General features: G+C 54.3%; 1 protein-coding gene across 1 annotated transcript in view; it reads left to right on the plus strand.

The window, feature by feature from the left end:
• Positions 1-1107: 1107 nt before the first annotated feature.
• The window catches only part of QSOX1 (quiescin sulfhydryl oxidase 1), a 42587-nt gene continuing 26763 nt past the window's right edge, over positions 1108-16931 (plus strand). Inside the window, exons 1-2 of the mRNA XM_075528039.1 lie at positions 1108-1470; positions 12001-12101. Of these exons, the coding sequence (XP_075384154.1) occupies positions 1191-1470; positions 12001-12101 (381 nt within the window). The 5' untranslated portion in view covers positions 1108-1190. The remainder of the gene's footprint in view (positions 1471-12000; positions 12102-16931) is intronic.

The following is a 16931-nucleotide window of genomic DNA, read 5'->3' on the forward strand; positions in this document are numbered from 1 at the left end:
ATACTGCCTGGCACAAAGAACACACTCAGTAAATGTTTGTTTGGTGAAAATGAGTGAATGTATGAATATGAATGGGTAACAAATCTGGCCCCAGAGTGCCCACAGACACAACGGAAAAAGATCACCCACTGAGAAGCACCTTCTACTCTTAAAATAACACAGCATTGGGGGAATCCGTGAGCATCTCAGTCCACATGAACACAAGATCCACTCATCAGGTTAGCTGTGACGGAAACATTTTAGTGTCCGTACAGAGCTGAGGGTAGGCTGGTGGGCTAGATGTGGAAGGTGGTGGGAGGAGGTAGTTAGTACGGGCTACTCGAACCCCAATTGAAGGAACAGGGCATGCCGAAGGAGTGGTCGGGATAGGAAGACCTCATTTCTCTAGGGCAGGGCCAGGCATGGAACATCTGCCGCCCTCGCCGTCTTATTAGGACGGCCACACTTGGGTGCTGAAGGAGGCGGCTCCACGACAGAGCCTCAGGGAGCCGGCCCGGGTTAAAGTGGGTAGGGGCCGGCTGACTGGGGTCTGCAAACCTCTGGGGATGCTAGTTCCCCAGGAGGTGATGGCGCATCGGATCCCTGTGAGGTGGCGCAGTGCCCAGGTGGTGGGACTGGAGAGTTGTTATCATTACTAGTCCCTCTTTTTTCTCTGCTTTTAGTTCACACAGCCTTGCTCTTTGGTGGGATCCCAAGAACTTGCCTGGAACAGCATTAATCGGGATGATTTTATTCCTGCCCGGCTGGATACGGGGGCTGCGAGAGGACAAATAACCTCCGAGGGCTGGAGCAACCATGGGACCAAGGTGCAGACCTCGGGTCTGCGGCCGCCCTGGTTTCACGAGGCTGGGGGTTGCTCCAAGCCGTGCGCGGAGCGCTCAGCCTCCGTGGGCCCCGGGCGGGGCGGGGGCGGGGGCCGGGGCGCGCGGCCCTAAGGCCTGGACGGCTCGGGCGGGCGGATGGCCACGCGGGCCCAGACTTCGACGTTCGGCTCCAGCTCCGGCCCCGCCCGCTCGCGGGGACTGCGCCGACCTGCTGGGCCGGGAAGGGGCGGGGCCTGTGGGGCGGGGCCGGGGCGGGGCCACGTGGCTCCTCCTCGCGGGCGGAGGCCGGGGCGCCGCGGAGCCGCGGAGGCTCCGACTCGTCGGGAACTTGCGTGCGGTCGTTGGCCTAGGGCGCAGCCGCTGAGGATGGGGAGGCGCGGCCGCTGCTTAGCAGCCGCGGGCCCGAGCTCGGGACCACCGCTGCCACGACTGCTACTGCTGCTGATGGCGGTGGCGGGCGCGGGCGCGGCCAGGCGTTCGGCGCTGTACTCGCCCTCCGACCCGCTGACGCTGCTGCAGGCGGACACGCTGCGCGGCGCCGTGCTGGGCTCCCGCAGCGCCTGGGCGGTGGAATTCTTCGCCTCCTGGTGCGGCCACTGCATCGCCTTCGCCCCGACGTGGAAGGCGCTGGCCAACGACATCAAAGGTGAGAAGCCGGGCGGCTCCTCGCTCCCCGGGCGGACTCTTAACACCTGCCCGGGGCGGAGGGCCCTTTGCGCCGGGGGGCGCTGCCTCCTTCCCATCGATTCACTCCCGCTTCCTCTCTGCGCACTCCGCTCCCCCGGTTTCACATCCCCAACTTCAGTTTGGGCTCCGGCCCCTTGTCTGTCTCCCCTTGTCCCGCATCCGGAGCTTCTCTGCCCTCCTTTGGTCCGGGGGCCCCCTGACCGCCTTCGCCACTTTGCCTGTTCGCTCTGCCTCCCGGTAACCGCGACCCAGCTCGCTTGCTCTCTCGCTCACTGCCCCATCCCTGAGGGTGGGGGTGGGGACCTCCTTTGTTACCCCTCCTGTCCCGCGGACACCTTAAAAGGTTTCTGCTAGTTCCACCTTGAGGCATACCCCTCTCCCGCCCTTAGAGACCCGGGTCCCCTTCCTTCCAAGACCCTCAGGGTCAGTGCTGGGGAGACAAGGGAATTGACCTTCCTTCTGCCGCCCTACCACTGCCTTTCCCCAGCTCCTCAGTTAGTGACACATGTGGTGCATAGACCTCCTTTGTCGCCTCTTCTTTATCTCTGAGATGGTTACACTCACTTGGCAGTTTTCCTGTCTTCCTTCCAAGTGTCTTCAGGCCTGCTGCCTACAGCTTTGGGGCCACCCCCCTTCTCTCTCTTCTTGTCCATTCCCTCTTTCTCAGGCCCCCCTTCTGTTTTAACCCCACGAGCCCCGTGGCCCGACTGAAGGCAACTACTTGGTATGGTTGGATCCTTGTTCCCAAGAACGATGCTCCCATTCCCTGGGCTGAGTATTAACACCACTTATTTCCTTGATTCTAAGATTCCATCAGCTATGCGACATTCATTTAATAACGGCCCGAAGATAAGGGATAAGAGCCCCCCCCCATAGAAAAATGCCCACTGCCATAAGTGGGATTCATAGCGACTCTTATGTGTTTCCAAGGCTATAATCTTTACTGAAGCTGCTTCCACATAACTGACTGGTGGGTTTGAACTACCCACCTTATGGTTAGCAGCTGAGTGTTTAACCATAGTGCCACCAGGGCTCCTTTGAGGGATAAGAAAACCACTAAACAACACAGATTTTGAGATATGTTCTATTACATAAATGCTTATTTTTATATGTATGAACAGTAATAAAAAGGTATTATGTTGGTACTAAGAATTGATATTACTGAGTGCTTATTATATGTCAGACACCATACTGAATAAAGTCTCTTTTATCTCAGGAACACTGGTGGCCTAGTGGCTTAATCGTAGGGCTGCTAACTGCAAAGTCATCAATTCAAAACCACCAGGCACTCCTCAAGAGCAAAGACGAGGCTTCCTACTGCTGGAAAAGAGAAGCAGTCTTGGAAACCCACAGGGGCAGTTCTACCCTGTCCGCTAGGGTCGCTGTGAGTTGGACTCCACCCAATGGCAGTGAATTGAGGAAGTTTGGGGTTTATGTTATCTCGGTGTTTTCCTTGACAATGTAACGATGCGGATGATTTCAAACATCTGCCTATCCCAGATTTGCGGGTAAGAGTGGTCGGTGAGTAATCAGTGATTTGGTTCTGGTGTTTCCTCCGAATGGAAGTGCTTAGTGGTGACGGTGCGAGGGCCCTCCCTGTGGGGTCATTGGAAAAGGACTGTCCATATCTTGGGAATAGGCTGCTTTCTGGGGAATGCAAAACCGGAACGAGTCCATTGCTGTGCTTCTAGTGTTTCCTGATAAAAGCCTATTTTCTCCCTTGAGCAACTTTCAGAGTGGCGACTGAAGTGGCTTGATGTGTGTCTATCTTCTAGCCATATGGTTCTGGAACGTGAAGTTTAATCAAAATCCATCAACCATTTCACCACCAATCTCTGTACGGAACACCCCTCTGGTCCCATCACTTGAACGTGCCGCCTCCGAGCAGCTCCTTAAACTGTTCTGGCGATGACAGCACATGATACGTCAGGGCAGGAAGGGAGAAGAGGGTCAAATATGGGACTGGAACATCTTGGGGAGAGCATCTCCAGGGCCATTAGAGACCTGACCGCCATGAGTATTCCGAGGTCAGCCTCTGCTTTGAGGCTACTGGGGGTCTTAAAGGAGAGCCACAGGTGGCCTCATGCTAGAGTCTTCCTTCTTTCTTGAGGGTGCTGGAGGACAAGAAGGGCTCCCAGCTGACTCACTCGCTTGTCTTGTGATGTGTGCACCCCTATCCTGGTCCAGCCTGTTCCTGGAGGAAGGTGGCCACTTGCAAAAAGGGTCTTTCCCCAGTGCGTGGAGTGACACCTCTTCTATAAGAAAATCAACAAACAAGAACACAGCAACAGCATCAACAAAACCTAACTTCTGACAGAAAAAAAAAAAACGAACAAAAAAGTATCAGTGTCTGGAGATGAACCGCTGTCAATTGAGGAGAAGCTGGGGTCTCCCGTGAGCCCATGAGGGTCAGGCAACCTCCTGTCTCGGGGGCATCTGGTGTCAGAGATGTGCACTGACCACTGCCCACCCTCAAACCCAAGGTGAGATTTCCTGATGAGGACTTGCTGAGAAGCCAGGAGTCAGCCTCCCTGAGGCAGCTCTCATCTCATCTCTGGATTCTGAGGTCCCTTGAGAAAGTGCTTGTGGGATAGAAGGGGACTGCTCTCCTCCCACCCTGGGCTGGTGAGAATGGCCATGCTCGGCTGCTGGGAGGGGGCAGTAAAAGTGGGGGGGGGGACGTCACCCCATGGGGAGAAAGCAAGCCTGACCAGCTGCCATGAGCATCCGAAGTGGACAAGGAGAGCGCATTTCTTTAATGACTTGGGAGTCCTCTGGGGAATTCTTGCCTGGAGCATGCAGGGCCCTGGTTTCTGGGAACCTGGCTCACCCCCTTGCTATTCAACAGCGACACTCAGTGTCACCTTATGCCGGGAGATTCAGTGTGTTCCGTTTATGTGCTGGCTAATCAGTCAGCAAATATTTGGTGAGTGACCTCTGGGTGCAATGCATTGTTTACATTGCAGTTGGGGAAATGAGCGACACACAGCAGGAGAGCTGGCAGCTGGAAGAAGCTGAGTTCAAAAGGGCCAAAATAGGTGGTTGAGCCATTTCTTCTTTTTCTCTTTTTAAAAATGTTTTACTGGAACTTGATTGAGGGTTTGCGGGACCAATTAGTCTCCCTTTCAACAACTTGTACACCTATTGTTTGAGGATATTGGCCACGATCCCCTCAAAGTTGCAGCTTTCTCCCTACTTCCTCCCTGGGTCCCTGGGGTTCCACCATCCTTCTTCCTGGCTTGGGGTAAGTGATGCCTTTTTGGTCAGAGTTGGTTGTTCTGGAGAGAATGTCTTCCTGTCTGGTGGTAGTATTCACTTTGTCAGCTTGGGTATAGCCTTGAAGGGTGTCTAAGGACCACAATCTTAGTCCATCTCTATCAGACCCAGTAAGCCTGGTCCTTTTGTGATTTTGAATTTCTGTCTACTTTCCCCCCCTGCCCTCTCTGTCCAGGACTTCAATGATAGTCCTGATCAAAGGTAGTAGTAGCTGGGCACCATCCACTTCTTCTGGTCTCAGGGTAGTGTAGTGCAGACTGTGATTCATATACCGTATATAAGCCGAGTTTTTCTTTTTGTTTTTTTTAAACATTTTATTAGGAGATCATACAACTCTTTTTTTTTTTTTGCTTTAGCATTTTATTGGGGGCTTTCATCGCAATCCATACATACATCCAGTGTGTCAAACACATTTGTGCATAGGTTGCCATCATCATTTTCAAAACATTTTCTTTCTACTTGAGCCCTTGGTATCGGCTGCTCAAGATCACCAGCTTTTTTTTTTTTAAACATTTTATTAGGGCCTCATACAACTCTTATCATAATCCATACATATACATACATCAATTGTATAAGGCACATCTGTACATTCTTTACCTTAATCATTTTCAAAGCATTTGCTCTCCACTTAAGCCCTTTGCATCAGGTCCTCTTTTTTTCCCCCTCCCTCCCCGCTCCTCCCTTCCTCATGAGCCCTTGATAATTTATAGATTATTATTTTGTCATATCTTGCCCTATCCGGAGTCTCCATTCACCCCCTTCTCTGTTGTCCGCATCCCAGGGAGGAGGTCACATGTAGATCCTTGTGATTGGTTCCCCCTTACCAGCCCACTCACCCTCTACTCTCCCAGTATCGCCCCTCACACACCTGGTCCTGAAGGTATCATCCACCCTGGATTCCCTGTGCCTCCAGCTCCTCTATGTACCAGTGTACAACCTCTGCTCTATCGAGTCTTGCAAGGTAGAATTCGGATCATGGTAGTGGGGGCGAGGAAGCATCCAGGATCTGGGGAAAGCTGTATTCTTCATTGGTACTACATCGCACCCTGACTGACTCATCTCTTCTCCTAAACCCTTCTGTGAGGGGATCTCCAGTGGCCGACAAATGGGCTTTGGGTCTCCACTCTGCACTTCCCCCTTCATTCACTATGGTATTTTTTTTTTTGGATGATGCCTCATACCAGGTCCCTTTGGCACCTCGTGACCGCACAGGCTGGTGTGCTTCTTCCATGTGGGCTTTGTTGCTTCTGAGCTAGATGGCCACTTGTTCACCTTCAAGCCTTTAAGACCCCAGACACTTATCTCTTTTGGTAGCCGGGCACCATCAGCTTTCTTTGCTACATTTGCTTATGCACCCGTTTGTCTTCAGCGATTGTATCATGGATGGGTGCAGCCAATGATATTATTTTTTGTTCTTTGATGCCTGATAACTGATCCCTTCGGGACCACGTGACAGGCTGGTGTGTTCTTCCATGTGGCCTTTGTTGCTTCTAAGCTAGATGGCCGCTTGTTTATCTTCAAGCCTTTAAGACCCCAGATGCTATATCTTTTGGTAGCCGGGCACCATCAGCTTTCTTCACCATATTTACTTGTTCACTCGCTTTGGCTTCAGCAGTTGTGTCGGGAGGGTGAGCATCGTAGAGTATAAGCCGAGTTTTTCAGCACAAAAAATGTGCTGAAAAACTGGGGTTCGGCTTATACACAGGTCAGTGGTAACCCAGCGAGGTGTAACATCTCACAGGTGATTGCCGTTCCTCCGCTGTTCATTCAAAGTCCCGCTGACACTGCAGGGCTTTGAATCTTTGTTTACTCACATCTAACCAATCAGAGCCGTCCTATGACGTGGACAGCTCCAATTCGCAGAAGCACCCATAGTGATTCACTTACACTGGCAGCTGAACTGGTAAGGATGTGTCTGTGGCTGCGTCTCTCCCCTCTGGTCTCTGTGTTAATTCACATCCTGCATTTCCCACCCTAGGCTTATACTTGAGTCAATCAGTTTTTCTGGTTTCCCAGGTAATAATTAGGTACCTCGGCTTATATTCAGGTTGGCTTATATTCGAGTATATATGGTAGTCTACTAGCCCTTTGAACTAATTGTTTCCTTGAATCTTGGATTTTCTCCCCCCCCCCCTTTTTTTTTTTGGCTCTGGAAGGGATGATCAATAGTTGCAACAGCCATTTCTTGTCAGAATCCAGGGAAGAAGAAAGTCATCGAGGGCTAATTTGGTCACGAAAGGCCTTCACTCAATAATGATTTACTACTTGCTGTGTGCCAGGCATGTAGCTAAGGGCATGTGGAGGCCATTCTGACATACAGTCTGGTCTTCAGAGGAGACACCGCTGGTCATCTGTATGTTGGGCTCTTAGGATCCTGGTAGGCAAGTCTCTGATGCTTTAAAAAGCACCCCCCTGCCCCTCCCCGGTTCTGCTTTCCTGTGACAGCAGTGCATTTACTGAATGCAGGTGTCTTTGCTAGATGGAACACTTGGGCCTTTCTATCCCCACAAGTGTTCACGGAATGATGAATAGTCAGGTCCATTGTAATTGGAGTCATTGTGCCTCATGAAGGCATCGGCATTGGTATTCCTCAGCCGGGACTCCCCCAGCACTAGACTGCACTGCAGCCTCAACTGGACCTCCCCTCCCCTTGAGGGGAGGCACTGGTTCGGTTTCATGGGCCTCAAGGAGTCAAAGCATAAAGACAATGGGGCCAAAACATCCAGTGGACAAGGAGCAGAGAAAGCTCAAGCGCAGCCTGTCCTTGACCCCACAAGGGCTAGGTGGTGCCCCTCCCTGTGCTGAGATTCCTCGTTGGAAAAGCAGGAGGGCAGCTCTCTGTTCTGTTCTGAGGCCTCTGGAGACAGACACAGTCGCTCAGGTCCTGAGGTCAGATTCTCATCCCCCAGAGGTCAGCGTGGGACCTCCGAGGCCCGGAGGCCTCCTCCCTCCATTTTACAGAAAAGGAAAGCAGTTTGAGGCACGCTTATCGCCTGCCTTTCCTCATGGGCGGCTGTGGGCGTTCCACTAGATAGCGCGGCACACAATAAGCTCCCAGTCTGCCCTCTGACATCATTCATTCCCGGCCACGTGAGAGCCGTGGGGACTGCCCTGGCGGTGTGGCCTGAGCACTTGGCTGCTAGCCCACAGGCCGATGCTCATGAAAGGTGTGTGGTGTGAGCCCACACAGTGGCTCCATGGGAGAAAGACCTGGAGAGCCGTTTCCTGCGGGGTGATGTCACTTGGTCACTGTGAGTCAAACACTTAGGCAGCAGCAAGAACTGCTGATAAGACCATCTTGAGCTACAGGGAGCACCATTTAACTCGGAGATGACCTGGTTCCTGCCATCGCCTCCTTCACCAGGAAGACTGAATGTGGGAGAGGAAGGAACCTGGGGATGTAGTGGTTACACATTGGGCTGCGATCCGCATGGTCGGCAGTTCAAAACCACCAGCAACTCCGAGAGCGAGAGACTGGGCTTTCTACTGCCATCACCAGTTACCGTCTCAGAACCACATTGACTCAGTGACCGTGACTAACAGAGGAAAGAGTGGGCTTCCGAGTCCAGTCGCCCTTGGCCACGCTTGCCGGAGCCTCAGTCTGTCCGTGTTTGTCAGGGGGTCGAGTAGCTCAGATTAGGGTATACAGTGTGTGCTGACTGACAGACACCTTCCTTCTCTCTCCTCGGCGACATCTTCAGAGTCTCCTGCCCTAACGGGTGGGCTGGTGGCCTGTAAGACCTGTCCTTATCCTGGGAGGGCATTCACCGGTGGAAGGCCCCAGAACTGCCTTTGTCTGAGGGTCCTTCTGACCGACCTGACTCACTGCCTCAGGGAACCACACGCTTCTTGGCTTCTTGCGGATGGGACCCACGGTACCTTCACGCTCCCCCGCGCCCCTGGCTTGCCCACCTTCAAGTCGAGTTGTGAGGCAGAGCTGATACCTGAATGTCATCCACTCAGGTCTGAGAATCACCTCTTCGTGCCCCGCTTCCCACAAGGGTTTATTCAAAGAGGTCCAACCAACACGGCTTTCATGCAGACAGACTTGCTCCTGCTGTTTCTCCCTAACCTCCCCTCCCGCTGACCCCGCCATTCTCAGAGGCCCAGCCAGGGCGCGCCTGCTCCCAGCAGTGTGGACCAGGAAGAAAGCCTTTCAGTGGCACTGAGGAGCCCTATGAGTCGGTGACCTTGCTTTGACCTTCAGCCCATGGCTGACTCTGACCTCAGCTCCCCCTGACCCAGAGGGTCAGCTGAGGTTGAAGGTGGAAGAGAAACGGTCCTTGCGCGTAGCTGCCGCGGGAAGGGTCCCTCTGTGTGTTGTGTGCTGAGGAGGCTAAGCTGTGGGAGGGGAGAAGGAAAAGATATTTGGGGTGACCAGGCCTGTCACTGTGTACTAGAAATGGGCACAGGCCCCTGAGGCCTGGCCCTGTAAGGTAGCTGTTGGCAAGAGGGGAATAATATTCAGATGCTGGGCATGGCCAGGGTAGCCGACGGGGAGGTGCTTTCTTGTGGGGAGTGGCATGGAGACCTGAGAGCCTGGGCTCTCAGAAAAGTAGAAACCTTTAGCACCAACAGAGAAGGACAATGCAAATCCGGCTGTGAGTGAGCCCATGGAGTCCGGGTAGCGAATGTGGATCTAAGTCCAGGGGTGTGTGTGGGGTTGCTAGAAGGAAGGGTGACTGGGTTCCACTGCAGCGCTTCCCCCAACTAGCAAGACGCTGACAACGTTCTTAGAGAGAAGGCAGGTATGAATCTTAAATAATTAACACTTGGTATTTAAGACAAACACAAAAACACCTTTAGCATCCCAAGAACAGTACTGTGGAGAAGGGGTCATAGAAGAGCCTAGAGGATGGGCAGCAGCCAGATCCAGAGGGACCTCCTGGCTGCAGGTTTTCTCATCCAGGTGCTGAAAGCCACCGGACTGTGGAGTAGAACATGACATAACCCGAGGGGCATGTTGAAGAGACCATCTGGTGGCTGGGTAGAAAGTGAGGTGGACAGAGCCCATTAGAACTGCAGTCTAGAGGGAAATAAGGTTTACCTGGAGATCAACCTGCTGCAGGAAAGCCTGCAGAAGCTCTCTGGACATGGGTACTGGGTGAGAGGGGGCCTGCACCCCAATCTGGTATCCCGGCTGCCCTAAGGCAGGGGAGACGAGTGAGGAGGGGGGTGATGGAGCAAGAGGCCTTAGAGTCTGGTTGGGATTAGTACATCCTGGTGGGAAGACCACCTGCTTTGCCGCCCCCCCCCCCCAGGGAGATAGCCATGGAGGTCTGGGAGAAGGGCCTGAGAAGAGTGTCAGGAGGGCAAAGAAGGTGCTGCCCTGCGCACTCAGCAGCCCTGGCCCAGGACCCACAGTCTGTGCTGCTCAGTCTGCAGGGGAGACCGAGTACCAAGGGCCACGCCAGCCTGCGGGTACTTGGCTAAACTTGCATGACAGCCCTATGCACCAACATGGTTGAGAGAGTTTACCACAAGGGCTTCAGCGACATGGGGTCTGAGGCAAGTGTTATAATAGGATGTGGCTTTCATGCCTTGGCTAACCATGACTTCGTGATGTGAAACCCTCTCTCTCCATCACCCCCCAACACTCAGACCCGCTTCCTCCTGCCAGGATGCCATAGGCTTCAGTGCTAGCAAGAAGGGGGAGCCGGCAGGGGGGAAGAGAACTGGAGAAATGGGTGTTGTCTCCACCTTCCCTTATAACCTCCAGGCCTTCCTGCTGGGGGTAAGAGGAGTCCCCCAGAGCCTTTGCTCTGAGAGATGGGCCAGTTCACTGGGCTGGCTCCGCCTGCATCTCTTGTGGAAGTGAGGGCAGCACTCCTTCCATGTCTGCTGGGTGCTTGCTGACATGACATTGTCAGGCATCCTAGGAACCCGAAGGAGTGGGCCAAGAGATCCTGGCAAGCTGATAATCAGAGATGAGACTTGGTGTTAGCGTTCGCTGTGTACCGGGACCAGGGTGGACTGCCTGCATAAATCCCAGTCCTCCTCCCTGCCCCACACAGGGCCTATGTACCAGCATGTCTGTGCTTGGGCCCAGTGGGCAGCCCCAGACCAGGCTGTCTTCGTCCTTCACTCCACCAGAGGAGCTGTGGATGTCAGCTCAGGCACTTCGTGGCAGGCTCTCCCAGACCCTGCCTGCCTCCCCAAAGGCTAGTGGCTCTGTGCGGCTCTCAGCTCTGCCAGTTCGCTCACCTCTTCCCCTTTACTCTTCTAACAGGGCAAGGCTCAACTCAAGGTCCCCCTCTCCTGGGAGGCCCGGGCCATAGTGCCCAGGGGGGATCACCAGTTTATTGCCGTGTGTGTGTGTGTGTGTGTGTGTGTGTGTGTAACTTCCTGTGTGTACATATCCCCTTCCTGTTGAAGGCCCCTCCTCACAGGTGGGGTGGAATTCTAAAGCGTGCTCAGGGGCACCTGACCTGGAATCAGCACCCAGGAGACCTGCCTCATAGATGGGTCTGGATTCTCCTTCAAACGTGTCGGGATGGAGCTCTTCCTCTCTCGGCCAGTGAGTGTCCGTGGACAGATGGAAGGTGCAGCCTGGGCCCTGGGGAAGGAGCAGGTGGCCTGGCAGCTACTCTTTCCTGCACTTCTGCATCCCAAGTCCGTCTTCCTTCCTCCCCCCAGTCACCTGGCTTCCATGACTGACTGAAGACTTGGCCCTCAGTACTCTGCTTCCCACCCAAACGGGGTTGCCTGTGAGTTGCTCTGGCCCCAGGAGCTGTGGCTGAGGGTCCACTGGGGAATCCTAGACCGTCCAAGGTGTGCTTTCTGCCTTCCGCCCTGAGCATCTGCAGAGAGCAGCAGAGATGGATAGGGCAGCTTCCCCGGGCCAGGCACTTCTCACGCCTCGCTTCAGCAGCCTGGCTTCCCCGGCCCCAGCGAGTGCTGAGTGAGCACACCATGGTCAGGTCCACAGGGAGCAGATCACTTGGAGACATGCGGGAAGCAAGGTTATGTTTATGCTAGGTGGCAGAGTAGCCGAGGAGACAGACAGCACGCCGTGTGCTATTTAACTGTGTCCTAAGTCGGGCCTTCCTGTGGCTCTGACTGTGCAGTGACTGGGCTGTTCCACTGGCCCTTCTCTGAGGAAGGCGTCACCTTGGAGTCTGGTGCTGTGAGCAGGTGGGAGTGGGGTGGGGCCGGACGCAGGCTGAAGTGGTCCACCCTCCTCTTGTTACCCCGACCCTGTTTGTCCTTCCAGAGTGGAGGCCGGTACTGCATATCGCTGCGCTGGACTGTGCTGACGAGACCAACAATGCCGTCTGCAGAGACTTCAACATCCTCGGCTTCCCGACTGTGCGGGTATGTGTGTGGCTGGGACGGGGAGGGGGTGGGCATCTGGCAGGCACACCACCATCTGCACCACCCTCACTGCCCCCACATCTGCCTGGGATGTTGGGCTCAGCCTGTGGGCTTGGCTGGTTGAAATCTCAGCCTCTGGGTTTCTCTGCTTGGTGGAACACTTGCTTTAGAGCCAGAGAGCAATGTAGATTGAGGTGCACAAAAGACTGTGTGTGTGTGTGTGTGTGTGTGTGTAGGTGTGCAGTGACTATGCCTTGCACCGGAGAGAGTTCACATATTCCAGGTCCCCTTCCAAGTCCCTTTCCCTGCTAACTTCCCTAGCCCAGTCTAACCTGGCGAGACAGGACTCAGGCTCTGACCATCTGTGGGCAGGATCAGACTCAAGAACTCAAGGGGCCCACTGCACCCCAGGTGAGGCCCGTGCACTGACAGCCACAGCAGCTCAGAGGTGATCCATCAGAGAGCCTCACCCCATGGTCAGAACACTGGTGCCTCAGGCAGCAGGATCCCGGCATGGCTGTCATCACAGCCAAGGCATGAGGATTCTCTCCCCCGGCTCTGGCAGAAAGTGGCACGTGCTTGTTGGTGATGCCTGCACACTTGGGGAATCAATGGCTTAATTAATATCTAAACAACTGCCAACGCTACCCACGAGCCGGTGCTGGAAAGCTGCCTCAGGGGTGGCTTGGGCCCTCCCCAGGGCTCAGGTCTGGCTGGTATCCAATTAATTTTCTCCAACCCAAGTGATTCCAAAGGGTTGATTTTTCTCGAGAGAATACCAAGAACAGAGACAATACCTTCATGTCCAGCTATCAACATGTACGCCCCTTTCCCACTAGAATGGTCTCTGGGAACAGCCATTTCCCCTAAGCCAGTCGCGCTCATCAGGAAATGTCATTGGATGCTGAAATGCCAAGTATTGTCTCTGGAACAGGAGCTGTGTCAGCTGCAGGGCCTCAGATTCCAAGCTGGAACATGAGCCTCGTCTCAGCCTGATTCCCCCAGGAGAATTCATCAGGAAAGCAAGGCCCCAGACACCTCCAGGAATGTGACCTTCCTGGCCCGCTTGCCCATGAAACCTTGCTGGACCCAGGGTTTCCATAGCTCCGGGGAGGTCCCCTGCGAGGCTGTGGTTACACAGGTATCGACCCCATGGCAAGCCAGCAGCTCTTGCCATGTTTTTTAGAGTTGGCCACAGAGAGCTTGATTTCAATCATCTCTTCAAGCAAAGGCTCCCCTGACCACTCCATTGTTCCGCTGTCCATCTGCCCCAAGAAAACAAAACAGAAAAACTCACAACTCATCGTGACCCTGTAGGACTGGGTAGAACTGCCCTGGTGGGTTTTCAAGACTAACTTTTTACAGGAGTAGAAAGCCCTGTCTTTTGCCCTCCCTCAAGATCTGTGACAGAAAATACACCATTCCCGGGTACCCTGAGTGGGGAGCTGTGGGAATCAATATGGCAGCAGATGCCCTGGGGCCCAGGCTGGTACTCCATCTCTCGTGAGGATCTAGCACAGGGGGCAGCCACTGCCCAGTCCCGGGAAGGGGAGCCATCCTACCACGGCCAGCCCCTCCTGCTGAGCACTGTGGGGTCTGACAGCGGGGCTGTCAGCTTCTGCCAGAGAGAGGTTGGGGCCCCATGGGTGTGAAGGAAGGAAGGAGGCATCCAGGCAGTTGGGATAGCCATGAGCTGCTCAGCACATGTCTTAAGTCACGCAGCACACGCAGCAGAAATGCCGTACAGGGTGAGTCATCTCGCCTAGCTGGGTGTGGGAGGGCCTGTCACTCTTCTTGACCTTCCCCTGCCTCCAGCCAGACAGCACCTGGCTGGGCCAGTCTGGCCGTCACCTGTCCAATTCATAGGATTTTCATATGCCGTCCTTCAGCAAAGCCAGGCCTGCCTCTCCTGAGGAAACGGCTGTTCCTCAGCACTGCTTGGGCAGCACACTCTGCCCTGTCCAATTCATGCCAGCCAGGGGGCAGAGGCCCGAGCTGCGGTGGGTCTGTGCGCTAAGGTCCTAGTGCAGTGGACTTCATATTCCACACTGAGATCTGGAGGTGGGTTTGTAGCTATTATCCTTGGAACACAAGTTTCATGAATAATGCTCACTCGTACTAAATGCAATCCATGCTGGCGTTGTCCTGCTACATTCTTTGTGTTTTTTTGGAAGTCCTGGCTCTGAGTCACAAATTGGTCTTATCACTTACTAAAAGGACCCTCTGATGCTGCTAACCCATCTGGCTGCTAACCATAAGGTCAGCACTTCGAACCTACCAGCCATTCTATGGGAGAAGGTTGAGGCTTTCTATCCCTGTAAAGAGTGACCGTCTCTGAAAGCCACAGGGGCAGTTCTACTTTGTCCTACAGGGTTGCCATGAGTTGGGATTATCTCCATGGCAGTGAGAACAGATTGCTTCAGTGTTTGGAAAACACCATTCAGACAGATCCCAGATCTCCGGAGATTCTGACCCACCAAATCCCCAGTGCGCCTGCGGGCCTCATGGCTACATGCCCCCTAGAGGCAGGCCAGAGAGAGCCCTGGTTCTCTGCCTGCTGCCTCCTGGACCCAGGTGCCTGTCCTTGCTCTGTCTGCCGAGGGAGGCTGTGAGGAGGAGGACAGTACTGAACAGGGAGAGCCAAGCGTGCTGCTTGTATGATGGGACAGGCCCACACACGAGCCTGACTGTCCCAGTGACGTGTCATTGTCCTCCTCCTTCCCCTTGTCACCATGAGAAAACAGTTTCCACCAGCCCAGCCTGTTTAGCAAATACGTGGCCCTACAGGGCGGGCCCCACTGTGCCAGACTGGAGCAGGAGCCCGACTGGACGAAAACAGGTGCAGGGGAGGGAAAGGTGAGGGTGAAACAGGTTCTGGCTGGAGGTCGGTGACATGGAGGCTGGAGCTGGGGGAGGGACTGGATCACTGTCTCCCCAGGTTTCTCCATCCGTGGCAGGACAGCCTCTCTGTGGGGAATGGAAAGGGGCTTTCTGTGGCCGAAGGCCTGGCTGGGGTCAAGATCATGGACAGCAGCAGCAGTGGAGCAAGAAAGACCTTTATAAGGTCTGAGAAGACCATTGACATAGGTTCGAATCCTGGCTCCACAGCCTATTGTATGTGACTCAGGAAGCCTCGTAACCATTCCCAGCAACGGGCCTCAGTTTCCTTGTCTATAAAAGACCGGGATGATCATATCTTCCTAATGAGATTGGTGCGAGGGCGAGTGTGGAGACACTGTGTGGTATTAGTGGAAGTTCCGTAAATGTTAGTTTTCACCCGTCCTGTTGGCTGGCTCAGGCACTGCCTCCATGCTTTTGGCAGGCTGAGGGGGTTGGGGAGGAGGAACAGCACTGTGCTCCCCATTTCCCCATGGGGTGGAGGGCTGTAGCCAGAGACTTCACCCATGATTTCTGTCGACAAGAACTGATCACGCAGAACTTGCTGGAGGATGTTACCTGGGCCTACTGAGCGCTTTCCCTCGCTCTTCAGGGAAGCTCTCCTGTAGGAGGGAGACTTGCACCTGGTCCGAAGGACAGATGCAGCTGCCTTGGGGCGTGGCGTGGGTGGGGTCTTGCAGATGGAGAAGGTGAGACAGACGTGGGCTGAGCTGAGTGGCAGGTGGAGGAGAGCAGTTGGAATTCAGCAGAAGCTCACATTCCTGGGAGCTGGGAGTGGCAGGACCCTGAATTGGGGGCAGGGTCTGGACAGCCTCTGCGAGAGCAGAGTCTGAGCCTTTGCTTTGGGAGAGTCTTGCTAGAGGGTAAGATATCAGGAGGATGTCGCTTGCCTCTCTGGAAAGAAGAAAAGGTCCCCCTTCCCAGCTGCCTTCCGCCCTGAGAGTGTACAGCTTAGCAAGTGGTTAAGTGGTTCAGAGCTTCACAGGCTAGAGGTGGGCAAATGTGCCTGCCGGGTGGGCTCACCATGGAATAGCTGCAGACTGGCTTGTTTTTTCTTCTTCCTGGAATCTCATTTTTCCAGTTTAAATTCCATCTGTGCCACCAGTGACCACCCCTGAGAAGTGCCCTTTCTGGGCAATTGAACTTGGCCCCAGGCAAATTGAACTTGGCAGTCACTTCCTGAGTTGGTAAGGACCTGCCTGATGTTACCTGTTTTTTCTGCCTGGGGGCGGGCGGGGGGGGGGGGCGGCGGTGCGGTCTAGGTATCTCCTGGGGACTCCAGGCTGGAGACGGCGGAGGCTGCCCTGCCGGGAGGAGCGATGAAAAGCAAGTGCACTCTGAAAGTCCTAACTGCCTGTTTGCAGCGTGTTGTGGTGGTTTCCCTTAGGGAGGGCCCACGCCTCCAACAGCTGGCTTATTAAGATGCAGTGTAATAAGTGGACAGAAATGTGCCCTGGCGAGATTCTAATATGATATACTCATGAGCTTTCAAAATGATCAAAGCGTAGGATTCCTCGTTCAGCTGCACAGGTAGATATCCATGTAGTACCTCCATGTGTCAGACACCGTGTCAGGTACTTGGGGACTTGCAGAGATGAACACTCTGGAGTTCTGCCCTCCTGGCCATAGAGACGGGCCTGGAGGTGGGAAGCAGAAGTCCATTGTAGCTGATGTGGAGACAATAGGAGAGGAGGTAGTGGTAGGTAAATTTGGTTCAGATCCTGAAAGGCCTTGACCGCAGTAATTTGGGACATTATGTATAGGCCGTAGGGAGTCCTGGAAGACATTTGAAGAGGAGCCCTGATGGCATAGTTGGTTACACATACATTGGGAAGCGATCCACAAGGTCAGCAGTTCAAAACCACCAGCCGATTCTCAAGAGAAAGATGAGGCTTTCTGCCCCCATAGTTACAGTCTCTGAAACCCACAGGG

The sequence above is a fragment of the Tenrec ecaudatus genome, chromosome 1 (genome assembly GCF_050624435.1).
Source record: "Tenrec ecaudatus isolate mTenEca1 chromosome 1, mTenEca1.hap1, whole genome shotgun sequence".
NCBI lineage: Eukaryota > Metazoa > Chordata > Mammalia > Afrosoricida > Tenrecidae > Tenrec > Tenrec ecaudatus.